The sequence below is a fragment of the Rhincodon typus genome, chromosome 26 (assembly GCF_021869965.1).
Source record: "Rhincodon typus isolate 14 chromosome 26, sRhiTyp1.1, whole genome shotgun sequence".
NCBI classification, from domain to species: domain Eukaryota; kingdom Metazoa; phylum Chordata; class Chondrichthyes; order Orectolobiformes; family Rhincodontidae; genus Rhincodon; species Rhincodon typus.
Genome location: NC_063357.1, coordinates 13,509,697 through 13,527,616, shown reverse-complemented (window position 1 = coordinate 13,527,616; position 17,920 = coordinate 13,509,697). Strand labels below are relative to the sequence as shown.

Sequence of the window (17,920 nt, the reverse complement as noted above, 5' to 3'; positions counted from 1 at the left end):
CTGACAGGGGTGAGATACCAAATGGTGATGGTTACCTGCTAATCAATAAATAACTGGGTAGGAAAGGGGGTCTGTGGTTACAGTGGTAGTGTCTCAACCTCTGAGCCAGAAAACCCAGGTTCAAGTCTCACCTTGCATAATAGACTGGACAGGTTGATTGTCAAATATGAAAAACAGGAGGGAGAAAAAAAAATTGGGTAAGAATTGGATCTAGACATACATTACAGTTTTGTCATTTGTAATTTGAAATAAAACTTTTAGTGCTTTTGTGGTGCAGTGGTGGTGTCCCTACCTCTGAGCCCTGCAGCTTGTGTTCAAGTCCCACCTGTTTCAGCACTGCATAATAACATCCCTGAACAGGCCAATTTGAAAATTCCTAAAAAACTAGCTTTAAAACTGTATGCCTGGACCCTAACCAACCTTTCAACAACTGGTGTTTAACAAGGTTCAGCATTTAACGGCATTTTAATAATTCAGCACTAATGTCTATATCATCACAATTAAGCAACCTGGAATTTAAAAACCTACCAGTTAATTTGAGATTACAACACAACTGCTGTACTGCAATGTAGATCAAAATTTTCCTGAGATTTCAGCCACCATTTGACTATTTATCTCTTCCGAAAGTACTAATATTTTGCACAGACTAACCTATTCACTTAGCTGTGTCAAAAGTCTGAAGAGCAAGCATTCTCTTTAGAGAAGATTTAGAAGACAAAAACATTTTACTTGAGGAATGGCTTTTACTGAAAATTTTAAAATGGTCATTGGAAATATATAAAAAATTGTTGGATTTCAATAGACTGTTGAGATTTGTGATGCATACAGAGCGTGTTCTAGCTAAAACACAAGACAAAAAACTTTAACTGAACTGGACAGATCAATGACTCCTCTGTCTTCAGTTGAAGCATTAATACTTGCAATCTCATTGGAGCATCAAATGGAGCTTCCAATCCTGTATACAGGGAATGAATCCCATACAGTGGTATGTGAAGTAATCAGATCTGCCATGATCTTATTGAATGGTAGAGCTGGTTTGAGGGGCTGAGGCCCACTTCTGCTCCTTATTCATATGTTTTCAACCCCTCCATCACAAACTCCATTCCCATAATATTGCCCATCAACAATCTGTCCTCTGTATACTTCAGTTCATCAAAAACTCTGTTGCTCATTTTGGATACTATATTCAAGTTTGGCTGATTTTGCACCCATGTCCTTGCTGACTTACATTCTTTTCTCATTTTGCTCTTTGTGAATAGAATTATAACTATTGTTTTTAAATTTGCTTTTGGTTATTATAAACATAACCATTTTCACTGTAACCCCCAAATATTGTTTCAGCAACAACAGCTTATTGCAATAGCCAACCTTGAGGCTAAGTAATCAAAAGTGGTAATAAACAATAAATACAGAGTACATGCTGTCCATACGTACCTTGCACTGAAAGGTCAAAGGTTTCCATCTCACTCTTGATCATCTCCTCACTGGACTTCACCTTGCCCTGGGAACTAGCCACAAGAAAATCAAATTTACTAATTTTAGGCTTTTCGCTTTGGAATTCTCCAAATTCATCAAAGACTTCAGTTTTTGTCCCCTCAGAAGATACCCCATTTGTGACTGAGACTGCAGTCCTTTGCTCTGCTTCATCCAGGTTTGATTCATTAGGCTTAGTTGTTTGTCCCTCCCTGGATGAAGTAACTGCAAAGTCCCCCAAATCACTGCCACCTCCTTTTTTCTCTTCAGTCTGTTCTGCAGATTCTTTGAGGTCTCCAAAAGCATCAAAGTTGTGCTGCGAACTTGCATCATCGGCTGAGAATGTTGTTACCGTGGAGACAGTTGTCATAGTGATGTTCTCGGAGCTGCCGAAAGAGGTCTCTTTCTTCTGAAGCACTGAGGTGGAGGACAAGGAGCTGCCTTCAGAGTTGAGCAAGAACAGCGGCTGCTTCTTCATCTGGGTGCCAAAATCATCTTTCTCAGACCAATCATAACTGGTTAGACTGCTCACTGCAGAACCATTACTGAAGTTACCAAAGGGGTCAAATTTAAAGTCATCCATATCTGAAAGAAACAGTGAATTAGGATCATTGACTTTGAACCTTGAATTTTAAAATAAGGCTTTAATTTAAAAGTGACATTAAAAGTAATGAACTGTACAGCAAAATAAACAAGAAAGACTAAAACTGATCAGTAGCGACACTCTCTTACTGATTATTTGCATTGTAACAGATTAATTCATTTCAAATAGCACGCAAAGCCACCGGCATAGTCTTTTTTGGTTTTCAGAAGCATCGCAGATATCTGCACTAAGAAATTAAAATAAAATGTCAAAACCAATTAGGATTTTTGTTATGGCTGAGGCACAGTTCCAACGTTTATTTTTCGGCTAATCTAGCAGGCAAATCCTTTCACGTTAGACTGATTTGTCCTGTTCAGATAAATGCCACTTCTCTTTTAAGTTGCTCCAGGCCTAGACTGCAATCTATGCTAAAGATTGTGGTGTTCCAAACTGACATTAAAGTGGATCTGGCAGTCAACTTTAGCTCTGTAAAGCTGAAGAATGCCGCTAGTTGTAGCCAGCATGTATTGCCTTTACTTCCACAACAAGACAAGCATGGCTTGTTAACTTTTAGGAATGCTGCACATACCTTAGACCATGACAGTATGAAACAAAAAGCCAAAATATAAGATTGACAACATATTCCATTTTGTCAAGTTGAGAAGGAATTTAATTTTCTAAATGGTCAAATTCTGACAATTTTAGACTCTTTTTACTGCATTTAGTCAGCAAAGATCATAATTAGCTAGATGTGACTAAACAGTGGAGCTCATGAATTCTTTAGCATAGAGCAGCAAGCAATATTTACAGAGTTAATGTCTGATCTTGACCAGGCTGAGGATAAAGGCAAGGATCAGTGGCTCCGTTCAGAAAGGAAATGCCCATCTTTCCATCTCCAATCAGTCAGCTGGAGTGTGAATAAGACAGGTCTCTAAGCAGATCATCTGATAAATTTCATTGCATGAATTTTTTTTTGCAGTTTTGTTTCTAAGATCGTCAATGCGATATCCAGACTCTCATATCAAAGGAAATCATTGAAATCTACTTTTTATAAAAAAAATTGCTAATGATTCAATTTCTAACATGTCAGACGTGATTTTACGGTGTCTTTGATGGTACTGAGATTAGCCTGAAAACAATTGCTACATGCTGCCGAAGAGCAGCTTGATGAGATCTGAACTGAAATCTGCCCCAAGATGATTGCCAACAGGGATGGTCAAAATAAATCAACAACAGCTGCACTGAAACCAAAATTACCACTCCATAGGTAAACAATGACTATTACTGTTAACAGCTTAAAATTACACTGTTTTGAACACTATAGTTGAAAATACATTTTGTTTTAATTGCACCTGTAGAACGCTCATTGTCAACATTTAAAATGAGTGCTCATCTCAAGACGCATCAGTAATTATCACATTCATTTATCATGAGATATAAACAATTCAAGTATCAAAAAGCTGTATACAATTCTTCAAAGATAAGCATAAGCTGGATTCAGATATGATTAATATTATTCCCTAGTTTAAATCTGTTCTTGGATCTTTCTTGTGTCTTAACTTCTTCAATTTTATCAATTATTTTAAAAAAAAACTTGTTTCTCTCTGCACAAACATTTCAAGTAATCATAAATAAATACCTGGAGGTACTTTTGAATAAACCAGTGATATGGCTTGCCCTATATGTTTAAACAGGTGCATTTCTGTATGGAACATCAAATTATGGCAGAATAGCTGACTTATCAAAGTAAATCCCTCTGGCTATCAGCTACAGTCCACATTGTTTCAAGATTGAATGCTTTGAACATAGTTGATGCATTGTTTTGATATTTGATATTAGTAGCTTAGGATTTCTGGATAGATGGATGGCCTGGACCTGATACAGCCCCAAATAGAGACAGCAAGTTGGACACCTGGTCAGCAGTGCAGAAGGTGAATTATTGAACTTGCTGATGTCAGGGTTTCCTTCTTGGTTAAGATTTGACAATACTCGGTGGAGAACTATTTTGATCAATTCAGCAGCAAAACATTTAACAAGAAATTAACAGAAGTATGTCAATGGGAAAGAAAGAGAATATATTAATTAGTAGTTAATCTTCCACAACAACAGTTCCAACTGAATCTCAAAGCAACAAAACAACGATGGCCAGATATAACCTCTTTCCACCAACCTCTCCAAATTCCTTATTCTTCAGGATGAAGGAGCAATTGCAACATCAGACAGAAATAATTATCACTGGTGAAGCACAAAATAAACATTCCTGATTGGTGTACAATCTTGGTGAGACTGCATTTAGACTACTGTGTTCAGTTCTGGTCTCCTTGCCTAAGGTAGCTTATACCTTTTATAGAGTGTGCAGAGTGGAGACTCACCTGAACAACTACTGTGATGTGGGATTGAACAGTGAGAAGATATGGAGGAGACTATATTCTCGACAGTTCAGACAAATGACAGGCTCTCTCATTGAAATATGCAAAATTCTTAAAGGATACGTGCAGAAAGAGCGTTTCCTCCGGCTTGAGCAGGGGCAGGGTTTAGAACCAGAGGACACCATCTCAGAATTGGGCAAGTCATTTAGGACTCAGATGCGGTGAAGTATTTTCTTCAGAGGCTGGGAAATCTTTAGAACTCTCCACCTTAGACAGCTGTGAAGGCTGTCATTGAATTTGTCCAAGACGCAGGTCAATAGATTTCAACAAACTAACTACAGCAACGGATATGGGGATAGTGTGTAAGAATAGCACTGAAGTAGATATCAGCCATGACCTACAATAGCAGAGCAGCTCCGGGGGATGAATGGGCTACTCCTGCCCCTATGTTCAGTAAGTACGACCCAGCTGCTAATTGTCAAGGATGTGTGTAACAGTCTTTACTGAGTAAAATAGCATGTATTTGATATTGTGAAAGTCACCTGCAGAACCCAATCACTGTCTGCACCTCAAATTAGAAACAGGGAGATTACTTTTAAGCCAGGCAGATGGAATTCCTTTATCTCAAACTTGATTATAACTCATTCAGCATGCTAAATCCAATCAAAAAATGATATTTTCTCCATTACACACTCAAATTTATACCACTTAATAATAGAAGAACTTGAATAATTACTGCTCTACATTAAAAAAAATATTTATGGGAATGTCTCCTGGACCAGGTACTTAATATTAAAATTAGTAAGATAATCAAGTCTCATGGCCCCAGCATTACAGATTTGTACTGAATGCTATAATGTGCTCAAAGTAAACTTAGGGACACTCAGATTTGCCCTTCTCTGTGGGACACTTGGCAGCACTTCCTTTCAAGCATAGTGCAGAGATCAAGACGTCAATGCCAATGCAAAGTAGTAAGCCATCTTTAAAGCACGCATTAAACTAGGAAGGCTGCTGAGAATATCTTAGGATGCCAAGGTTGTCTTTATGTTACTCAATGTGGGGTAAAGAAAAAGCTGAGATGTTGATAACTAGTCTTCGATGTTGCCAAACTCACTGAGATAATTTGGAAGGATATAGGAAAATCTTAAACACGTTAGAAGATAAATTATAATCAAAAAACAAAGTATGCATTTAACAAATGGTTATATAACATGTTGCAAAGTAATGCTTGGCTTCAAGTTTAATAGCCACCCAGCTGGAAAAATAAATAATAACATCGAAATGATATTTTCTGCCATGAAGCTTTCTCTCATGAGCATGTTAAAAGCATGATCACTCCAAAGTCAGGTCACACTAACATCTAACTAACTGTCAGAGCTCCCTGATGCAATTTCTAACCCACTTATTTTAATTAGGCATATTAATAATATATACATCATGTAAAGTATCACATATATGCCCTGCCCATCATATTTTAATAAAATTATTGTTAAAACATGGGATATCTGCTAAATCACTAAGAAATGCCTGAGATTTGTCAGCAACAAATATTTGACCAAGATGCTTGCCTGTCAATTTACTTGACTGTAATGTTGTTGTGAGCTTTTAATGTAGTTATTTTATCTGTGAAAACCATATGGCACTATGGATCAACCAGATCACTGGAAATGCATTTTCAGTTGTTTTTTCGTCTGTCTGACAGTTCCAACTCACCCCTCAATCTCAGATTGTTTGCACACTGCTTATGCTGTGTTCCCTGATAGGCAAACTCTTACTGCTCCATGCTCTGCCTCTGCTCCCTTCTACTGTTGTCCACATTAAGTACTCCATTTCTACTGCCCCATTGTGGTGGTTATTTAGGTTTACAGCTTTACAAGGGGCCCATTCTCAGTGATCTTCTGAGTTTCATGGCCTCGTCTTGTACTCTCTCTATTCTCCATTGCAAACTGTGCTTGCTGTATTCTGCCTAGCTTAATGCCCAAACCTAATCGCTCTCTTCGGTTTGAAAGCACACCCTGCAGCAGCAGTCCTCAGCTTTCTGATGCCTGAAGTTTGGTTACTGCCTTCCCCTCCCTTCCAGTTCCATGTTAATGACCAATTCCTCCAATCCTTCTCAACCGGAACAGTTGAAAAGAACATTCTTTTCTTAATGAGTCTGAGTACCAGCCCTTCATCCTATCCCATACTGCATCACCCCTACATTTTGGCTTGGTCAGAGAATGGCTTCTGAATCAACTAAACTATAGAAAAGCTCTGGTGACTAATAGGCGTAGTCTTCAGATTGCTCTCCTCCCTCTTGGATTCCAATTCCCTCGCTCAAACCCAAGTGACACATTCTCACTCACTTGTGCAATACTGCAGTTCCGGATTGGTTTTGATCCCCTGCTTCCATCTACATGGACCTAGTAACCACTTCCAAAAAGTGTTATCACCCTTTTGCCTCATCATTTCACTTCTAAAAGAAAACCCAATGCCCATGACACTTCACAAAGAGGAGCACAATTACAATAAGATGTTACAGAATATCAGACAGATAACCATGGTCAAAAATGAAAGCTTCAAGGAGACAACTAGCAATGAGAATCATTAGAAGCACAAGCTGACTTAATCAGTAAACCAATGGGTGGCACGCAAGGTGTAATACGTGGAAAGAAGTGGGGTGAGGTTGTCATCAGGGAGACAGAAAGTGGAATGAAAGATGTCCTTTCTGTTCCTTTCTTGATGACAATGACAAAATCAATGAAAACCAGAGAGATACAGAGTCAGAGAGAGAAAAATGGCAAGTCAAGCAAAAGGAGAAAACACTAGAGAATGGATCACGAATGCAGGCACAGAAGATTTGTCAACAAGCACTCTCATGGCAGATCAACAGGTTAACCCAAAATTACAACGTTTAAAAAGACATTTGGATAAGTACATGAAAAGGAAAGGTTTGGAGGGATACGGGCCAGGACCAGGCAGTTTAGTTTGGGATTATGATCGGCAAGCACTGGTTGGACCAAAGGGTCTGTTCCTGTGCTGTACAACTCTATGATTATCACACCAAAAGGAACTAACAATAACAGAACAGTTGTTGAAATAAAACATCAGTGAGGGATATAAATTCCAGCTGAAAGAATCTTCCTTATGGCAAAGATGGTGTGCAAGATCTTTTATTAGTTAAAACGTTTTAGTCTGATATGACCAAACAATGCTGGAACTTATCACAAAATTATTATTTTTTTAAAATGTGGGTTTTACATGTCTCAGTGCATCACATGTCCACTCTAATTAAAAATTATTTTTGCACCTGCACGATTTTGAATAAATAGGACACGCACTACTTTCTGTGGGCATTTTTAGATCGGGCAAGTCAACATGACATTACACCATCAAATATTCCAATATCAACGTTTATTAGCAAGATGCCACTTCAGGAAAAAAATGTCAGAAAATACTATATGCAGTACTCATACATTACAGAGATACAGCTATTTAAAATACAGATTAGGATTTACATGCAAATAGAGCAAAGTACAGAAAGAAAAGCTTAAGAAAGCAGATTCAAATAGAAAGTCCTTTGAAGAATTAAGCATTTTTATACAAGAGAGTGCACATCAATACAAAAAGCAGTTAGATAAATTTGTTAGAATGCAGTTGAATCTTGTTAAAGGTATTACCAAATATTGATTTCAGGCATACATTGTTATAAACCAGACTTTGATCAGAAATTCTACATACATAGTGTAAAGTGGAATTTTATGTTTGCATCAGGTATTCTTTTATTTTGACTCAACTGTATAGGAATAAATCATCAGCAAAGCTGATTTGAGACAGAAGTTTTCTAGAACTTTTGGTTAGACAAAGAAGTTGGACATGAAACCAAGAAATGTGATCAAAATGAATTTAAATCCCATTTTCAGCACAGTTAAGTTAATTTTGTACCCGTTTAGAATAGACCACTTTATAATTTTATTTTAGTAGTAATTAGTAGAATTTCTTTCTAAAACAAAGTCTCACTAAGATAGAATTTTTTAATTGGAGGAAAACAAATTACTGCTCAGGATTCAATGGATGATTGTCTCGTGATGTATTTTGGTGCTAACATATCTAAACCTTTGTTATTCATATTGACCTTAAGTGATTTCGAATGTGAAACACAGGCAGAGCACAATAAACCCTTGCAATAAAAATGAACAGTGTCAGTCTAAACATGTTACAAGACAGACCAAATAATTGGCATTTTTCACGCTAAAAGCAAGTTGAGACCGAATTGCACAACATGCCAACAGGAGTCCAAGAATCAGATTAAAGCAAATTCACTTAGGTCTTGGTCTATACTATGTCTCCAAGTTGTTTGCTTAGAAGTACAAGGCTGTACACTGAAAATCATACGGGCATGTTACATTCAACATCTCATCAAATTAGAGATGCCTCTGAAATGAATATCAAAAATAAAATAAAGGGAGCCATAAATAAATGCAAGTATCTCATTATACTCATATCATAAAATTTACTTTTAGTCCCACGAGAGCACCTTCAGTTTGTGTCCTCCAAATGATGAAAATATGGTTTAGCCTGATTACTATTAACAATGTTTGCCAAGATTCCTCTCCAGTCAAACTTGAGACCCCTTATATATTGTGTTCATCTTTACTGCAGATACCAAGCCCCACGACTGCTGGCAATTCTCTCTCTCCTGCATTTGCTGCTGTTGTCACTCATACTTCAGCTTGTTTTGAAATAATTGAGGGATTCTGCTTGACTGGTCTCAATCTAATCCACCAGGAACAGAATTTTAAATGTTTTTCACATGGTGGGCCTTTTTAATTTTACACCTTATTCACATTTTGTCAATCTTTAGGATCTGAAATGTAACTTATAACTGAAACCAGTAGTCAGATCAAAATCAAATGCTGTTGTTTCAATTCATTCAGGCATTGTGGCTGTGTAAACAAGACTTTTTAAAATTCACATATAATCAATCCACAATTGCACAACTGAATGTCATATTAATAATCACAGTCAAAGTGGTGTGTAAACTCAGTACACATAGTAAGTATTATGGGATTTACTTTCACAATATGTCTTAATGAACTGAAGTAAATATGTCATATATCAAGTAGTGCGTGTTCTATTTTTATTATTCTCAAACATAAAAACAATGGACTATACAGGGTGTCTTTCTTCTCAGAAATGTTTTGATTTTAAGGCTCATGATTACTTTGTGTTATGTCAAGAAACAAACTCCTTTATTCAAGCAAGCATAAACCAATACAAGTCACTATAATAGTTATTGGATCATTCTTGTATGGGAACTGGTTTTCAAAAAGCAGCACTTTCACAAAACTGCAATCCCTGGGTCTAATAGTCCTTTGATTATAAACTTTTCACTGTTCCAATTTAAAATGTCTTTAAATAAAAGCCCTCAGTATAGCCTGGTAGTTTCACAAATTACAGCATCTGATTTCTCTTCCATTATTAATACAACTGTATGAAAAAAATGTTTTGCTTGGAGTTATTTTACCAAATGTCAGCAAGGCTAATGCACCAACCATTGGTTCCGTGCTTCAATTGATGACACTTCAAGTGTCATCCACTATTAGTATTTCCTTTAGTTGAACTTTTAAAATGTTACTTGTTTGAACCAGATAATCCTCATGTATTAAATATTTTACAATGCGTCAAATCTCAGTTTTAATGTTGCTGTTCACAGTAGGCTAAAGGTGCTACTGATTTTCATAGATGAGGCCATGATACTATATGGAAAGGCATCATTCGGCTGCTCAAGCATAATGTGTCTTAAACTTAAAGTGTCTCTTTAAGGTCACAAGGGGCAATTCCTGCATCTTCTGGATCAAATAGAGAAGATACACAGATCAATTAATAATCCAACCAGCCTTCCTTTCATTTTTTTTTCTTTAAAAGCATAACGCCAAATCAAATCAAAGCTATTTTCTGTCGACATTTCTACAAAGGAGTAAATTTCTTCAGTTTTTTTTTAGAAAGAATCACAATACAGAAATTCACAAACATTTCACCACAAAGCCTAAAGTATGATGGCAGCATCTCTAAGCTTCCAGAGGTCTCCACTATGAAATATGCTGAAGCTCATTAAATTCAGTTTTTAAACAAATCACCATATAGCACACATTCTTAAATTAAAGTGATCATACATGGCAAATTGATCTTTGGTTTGGGAAATGAGTAATAATCTTATCTTTGATGGATAAACATATTATTGATTATATCCCACTGACTTAATTCTGAAAAACAAAGACAAGGTTTCTGCAACGTAGTTATAGCCTCATCACCAGCAAGGAATCTGTAATTCAATTCTCTTATGGAATTTTGCACAACATCAAATAAAATAAGGTTGCAAGTATTTGAAAAATCATTTCACCATTTCACCAAGGAAGATACAACATGAATGCTTATAATTCAGCCACTTGTGTCATAGAAATTTAAATTATTCAGTAATCTGTATGAAGCAATATAGTTAACAAGATAAAATGGAAATTTAAATAAATATGCCAATAAAGTTGATTATGGTAAAAAAGTTAATTTAAATGCAGTGTATAATCATAATCTCATTTAAAAGAGTCCCTGTTCCTATGTTGTAGAGTTATTCTTCAAATTGTATTAATGAGTTAACTCATATTTTTATCATGCTTGCAGGCACATTCAAGATTTTATACCTTTAATTCACAACTCTAAACAAATGTGTAATTCTGCCAGGCATGAATCCACTGATCAATACATAAAGGCTTAAAAATATGAAAACTATGCAAGTGAGGAGGTTCCAACTGCTTTTCATCCATAGTTCTCACTTAATTTCCTTTGAAGATCCTATCTTCCTTCATATAAAACAACCAGACCAAATTCTATAAATCTTTCCACTAATATCTAGCTGTATCTATATGCAGGCTTTTTTGAAAAAAAGGTAATTTGCACAGAACAAGACTAACACCATCTTTTTCCACATATTCCCCATCCCAATAAAAGGGTTCAACTTATTCGGAATAACTGATTAAGGTACCTTGTATGAAAAGAACAAATTTATTACCTGCACAACTAGCTGAAAACTGACACTTAAATATTTCACACTTACAAATTCAGGAACAGATTAAGTTAATTAACAGATTGATGTTGGTTATTACAATTCATTCTGGCAACAATGCTGCTAAAATGGTTCAGGAACATACTGATGAGGCACATGTGCCTGATAATGCCAAGGTTAATGCACATTAATTTGTGTGAAAATGAACACTGCTCCAATAGATCAAGGTCCGACAATTAATACTGGATTATCTTCAAGACATAACTCTAAAACTGTAAACAGAATAACACAGCTACTTCCAGAGGGTCCAAAACCTAAGTAAAATGGTGGGCTCTGGAAGCCCTATTGACCCCTTGAATACAATCAAAATGACCAAAAATGTAAAGTGGCATCTGTGTTTGTCCGTAGGCTAAATAAGTTGACTGACAACCTAATTATTTTTTGTTCAATAGCTGAAATTAAAATTCTCCACCTATAAAGGGATATTGGTGTTTATGACAATTCATCTACCATTGGGAAGGCATAACAGCTGGGAACAGTATAAAATGTGCATGTCAATTAGATACAAGCGCAGTTATACTGGATTCTGTAGCCTGCTCAGTCATTCAACATGATCACAGGTGATCCTCTATCTCAATGCTATATTCCCACCTTCTTTCTACACCTCCGATGCCTTTAATATGTAAGAAGTTATCGATCTCTTTCTTGATTATACTCAATGACTGGCCTTCTACGGTAGCAAATTCCATATGTCGATGAATGAATGCAAAATCTAGTCAGCATTGCCGATCACCTGCTAAAGTCCTAGAAATGCTGTACTGTAAGTAATGACCAATTATATCAAAAAAATTTTTACATACATTTCTACAAACTGTGGTCATGGCAACCGATTCTCATTTGTTGACTGACAAAATCAGTTATCGGAAGAAAACAAAGTACTGGCACAAAGGATTACATCACTTGGCTATTTTGAATGCACAGGTCAACATCACTTATTAGTAATTACAAAACCTTAATATTTCCAAAATTTTGTTCGAAATAACTTCTGCTCTCTTGTGCCCTACTCCCTATTAAATTCACCATTCATTCCCTATACTTTTCAAGCATTTTGCACATCCACATGCCACTCTATCATATAAGAACACTATTTCACTGTTGCTTTTACTTGCAGCACTGGACCAGACTGGATTAGAAGTGGTGAATAAATCTGATGCTTCAGATAATAATCTGAATTACGAGGACAATATATTAGATCCCATTTTAGCTTTTTAAGACAAGGTGATTCGAAGTAAAGTAATAGCTGGAATCTGTTATAAAGGATATGATAAATAGACATAGATAACAGCAATCTGTTTGGGCAAAGTCCACATAGATTTGTGAATGGGAAATTGTATTAGACGAACTTGTTGGGGACTTTTTTGAAGATGTTACTCACAAAGTCAATAAAGGAGAACTGACAGATGGAGTATACTGGGATTTTCATTCAGAAGGCCTTTGAGGCCACCGGAGACCTGCTAGAAAAATTAAAGTATATGAAATAGGAGGTAATGTACTGGCAGTCATTAATGACTTGGATAACAGACAGAAAACAGGGTAGAAATAAATGGGTCATTCTCACGTTGGCAGGCTGTGACTAGTTGATACCACAAGGATCAGTACTTGGGCCCAGCTGATCACAATATACAATGATTTTGAGATGGGGAACCAAGTGTAATATTTCCGAATTTTCAGATGATACAAATCCAATGTATTGAGATGATGATGCAACTGTGAAGCGGCTTCAGGGGGATTTGGACAGGATTAGTGAATGGCCAAGAACATTGCAGATAAAATATAATGTTGAAAATTGTGAGGTTATCCACTTTGGTAGGAGCGATAGATGTGCAGAGTATTTCTTAAATGGTAAGAGGTTGGAAGTGTAGATACACAAAGCAACCAGGTATCCTCATCAATAAGTCACTGAAGACAAACTTGCAGACGCAGCAATCTATTAGGAAGGCTAATGCAATGTTAGTCTTTATTGCAAAGGGATTCAATTTTATAGCGGCTTGGTTCTACCAGACTGAGGGTATTCTGCGGTTTGGTCTCCTTATCTCAAGAAACATATTATTTCCATAGAAGGAATGCAACAAAAGTTCACCAGACTGGAGATCTCAAGACTCTCATGAAAACTGGGCCTGTACTCTGTAGAGTTTCAAAGAAATTTGCAACATACTTAAAGGGATAGACAGGGTGGATGTAAGCATAATGTTTCCCCTGGTTGGAGTCTACAGCCAGGTGGCACAACTTAAAAATAAGGGGGTGCCACTTAGGTCTGACATGAAGAGAAATATTTTTATTTGGATGGCTGTGAATCTTTGAAATTCTCTACAACAGAGGTCTGTGGAAGCTCATCATTTGAATATGTTAAGTTACAGATTGATAGATTTCTAATTACCAAAAGTGTAGAAGGTTAAGAGGAGGGGGTGGTAAAAGGCATGAAGTGTTTGATTAGCCACGATCATATCGAATAGTGGGGCAGGTTTGACAGATTGACTGCCCCAGTCCCGTTCCTATTCCTATCCTATGTTACTAAAATGTGTATCTGTTAAGAAGGACTCCAATTCAGCACATACATATTCCACTTAAACCAATGCCTCAAATTTGCCATCCAATACAAGATACCTCAAAAGGTTTTGACTGCAAACATAACTAATTGGATCATCTTTGACCACCATCTAAACCATCCTCAAGCTTCTCCAATGAATACTCCTTTGTTCCAAAATTACAATCATCTTAACTGGTCTAATCAATTGTATTCATTCCCGTCTCTTTCAGATTTCATCGTAAATTTAAGCACTTAAGGGCACATAATCAGTCTGGTCATCCATTATTAGATCATCACATGTATCAACATCTCTTCTCTGGGGTTAACTTGTCTCTGCAGCTGGAAGTAAGGATAACCCCAAAATCACATCCACACGCTTTGGCTAATCTATATTGTACCCCTCACTTTCACCTCCCAAACAGAGCACAAGCAGCTCAAAAATGTCTTTCCATCCAAAAATTAAACATGCCTGTTCTACAGAATCAAACTAAATCATACTCAGATTTTCAGAAGAATTTGATAAGGTGCCACAGCAGTTATTTGCCAAAATAATAGCTCATGGTGTAGGGTATAAGATATTAACATGGATAGAGAATGGGCTAGTTGACAAGGGATAAATGGGTCATTTCAGGTTGGCTAATTGTATCAAGTGGACTACCACAGACAGCAGTGTTGGAGTTTAAGAGTTCACAATCAATATCAATGGCTTAAATAAAAGGGTATATATTGAGCAGCTGGCTTTGCTGATGATGCAAAGATACGTAGGTGTCTAAGTTGTGAACAAAGTAATCTGCAAAGGATTAGTGAGTGGGGAAAAAATTGGCAGGTGGGGAATTATGTGGGAAAACATGAAACTTGTCCATTTCGACAGGGAGAATACAAAAGGGTATGTATTTAAAAAGGAAAGAGATTGCTGAACTCCGTGGTACAGAGCAATCTTGGTGTCCTGGTTCATGAATCATAAAAAGCTAGTAAGTAGGCACAGCAAGTGATTACGAAGGCAATGAAATGTCAGGGTTTATATGTTTGATTCTTTGGATGAAGAACTCATCTTACAAAGAAAAGTTGGGCAGATTTGGCCTGTAACCACTGAGAGTTTAGGAGAATGAGAAGTGATCTTACTGGAACATAAGATCCTGAGGGAAAGTAAATGCTGAAGAGGGCATTTCCCATTATAGAGGGGCTTAAACTAGGATTCACAGTTTAAAAGTAAGGGGTCTCAAGGTGGTGATGAGGAGAATTTTTTTGTCTCAGAAGGTCATTAATCTGTGGTATTGTCCTCCCCACAGAGTAATGAAGGCAAGGTCATTTAATATTTTTAAGGCTAAGATTCGCGCTAAGAAGGAAATCAAAGGTTATAGGCTGAGGGTAGCCAGGAAAATAGAGAAATAGAGATGAAGCTGCAAATATTAACAGCTGTGATGATTACTGTGGGATATATATGTACATTTTTAGTAGTTGCTGTAAGCTTGGATTTCTGATTTTGAGTCAGTAACAGGTGGGTTTTTATTTTTTGCGTCTAATATTAACTATTAAGTTGTAAACATTTCTGCAGCTATGATGATTTATTTTAAAAACAGTTTTAAGGCCTGACATTAGAATTTTTCTGTGGACTTTTAAAAAAATTCAGATTGCTTGCTGACCAACATTATGAATAATAGGGCTTCAAAGTTCATCTGAGTAATTATTTTAAGCATAACGGAAGTACCCGTAACTAAGAGAGAGACTTTGTTTCCCTTTGATTTTGAGTGAGGCAGTGCTGGGAAGTCCTTGACTGTATGACTGTATTGACTTCTGTTCCTGAGAAGAGAAACATAACGGGTTAGGTCTTTAGAGTGGAAAGTTAGTGATAGTCCTAGACCAGATAAACCTGGAGGTGGTTACTTAAACTGAGTACATTGAAGCTCAAGTGTATGAAAGCTCCAAGGAAGAAACTATCTGTAGCTCCAGTTTAAAATCTGAAGTCACAAGTTACTTAAACCTACCAAAGTGTTAGATACAGGGATTCTGTTAAGATTATCTCGAGTGATGTTTTGGGTATTATACAAAAGGTTTTTTGTTTCTTTTCATGGATGGGGTCAGAAAGACTGATATTTTGAACTTTTTACTTCCTTATTTTTCTAATTTGTTCCTATGACCTATAATGCTGGACTATTTATTTCTTTACTTTTCTAATTTTTTTGTTTCCTAAGAATTTGATCTTGAGTACCTTTGTACCTGAGATGGTGCTGTAATTCAGCAACTGTACATTTTTCATTGGACTCATTCAAGTACATGTGACAATGAAGCTAATTTAATTCACTTCATTATAAAGATTGAAAATCTATAAATATCTATTTTGGGATGAACAGAACTAGACTTTGCTGTGTGATTAAAAATCTTGGCATTTTCAGTAGATAGTTTGGGTCATTCTATTTTATCTTCATTTCTTTTATAATGAACTTCAGTTATATTGTTAAAGCAAAATCTACAGCACTGCAAGCTTACATTTCAGTGAGAGAGCACTTTGTTAAAATCAAAATAAATAAAAGTATATGATCAGTTTAGTTTCCTGTTTCAGATCAAACTTGTCTAGTAATAACATCAGCTGGGATCATACACAGTCATAATCTCATCAAAAAGCAGAGCAGGCTTGAAGGACCAAAAGGCTCCTTATTTGACACTTTATATGTAATATGCTTCCTCCAAGTTCATCCCAATTTCAATCCCTTTGAAATGCTTAGCAATTTTTCCAATAACCTACATAGCCTTTCCCGGACTTATCTTACTCTTCCCATGAGACCTCTCACATCTTCCCTTCATCCCAGCTGCTACTTATTCAGTTATTTTTGTTTCCTCCTATGCTTACTGATATTGCTCCTTTTTTCTTCCAATTTGGATCAGTCAACACTTCTGTTTAAGAAACCAAGCCTTGATTCTGCCCAAAACTTGCATTTGTTTACAACGTGATTTGTTTTTTTAAAAAGCTGTTTCACAACTAAAATAGCCAAGAATCAGATTCTAAGCTCTGGATGGGATTAGGAAGGATCATTTAACATTTGGTTATAAAAATGCATTTTGAGCAGGCTTTCACAAGCCAGAATGACAGAATTCCAGGGAGTAAGGCTGTCATGGATCTGAAACTGTGACAATGGGAATGCACAAAAGATAGAGAGCAATAGGCTTTCAGAGAGATCTTAAAGAAACAGGCTGGGGTTATCTGAAGGCGACAGTGAGGATTTTAAATTGAAAACGCTAGGGAAGCAGGGAACAAACACAGGGTAAGGATAGGAATGATGGCTGAGTGGATGTTTGGTCCATCTCCTTTTATGGCTTCTCCTTCTGCGTAAATTCCTTTGGGTATTCTATTCATGCTTCCTCCTATTCCCCAGTTACATATTACTATTGAAGAATTATCTGCAAATACAGCTTCCACATGTCAACTTTATTGGTCTATTATCATTCCAAACAACTGACTGAAAATATGCTAGCTGTACAGCGTAAAGTCAAGAATGAGGAAGTACCATCTAAGACCCAGCAACAATACACTGGGGCCATTGTGTTTAGCTACTGACAAAATTCATCTCCTTCTCAGCTCCTTGCTCATTTTCAGCCTTGTGATATGCAAGACCAATACGTCATTTTTGGCCCAGAACTAAGCTTAGGGATCACATCTATTCTTCACAAGAATGCCTACTTCCACGGTCATAATCCATCTGCCTAAACAGTACATCATCCACCTAACTCCCTACTGACTTTAAAACCTTCACTGAATGTCTTCAGCACAACTGATTTGGTTTCTTAATAAAAACAAAGAACTGCAGATGCTGTAAATGAGGAACTAAAACAAAGTTGCTGGAGAAGCCCAGCAGGTCTGGCAGCATCTGTGA

At 36.7% G+C, this 17,920-nt stretch overlaps 1 protein-coding gene across 1 annotated transcript in view; it reads right to left on the bottom strand.

Moving 5' to 3' along the window:
- Nucleotides 1–655: 655 nt before the first annotated feature.
- synrg (synergin, gamma) overlaps nt 656–17,920 on the bottom strand; it is a 95,079-nt gene continuing 77,814 nt past the window's right edge. The window contains exons 16-17 of the mRNA XM_048612352.1: nt 1,435–2,058; nt 656–840 (exon numbers count right to left, since the gene is read on the bottom strand). Coding sequence (XP_048468309.1) covers nt 656–840; nt 1,435–2,058 — 809 coding nt within the window. The remainder of the gene's footprint in view (nt 841–1,434; nt 2,059–17,920) is intronic.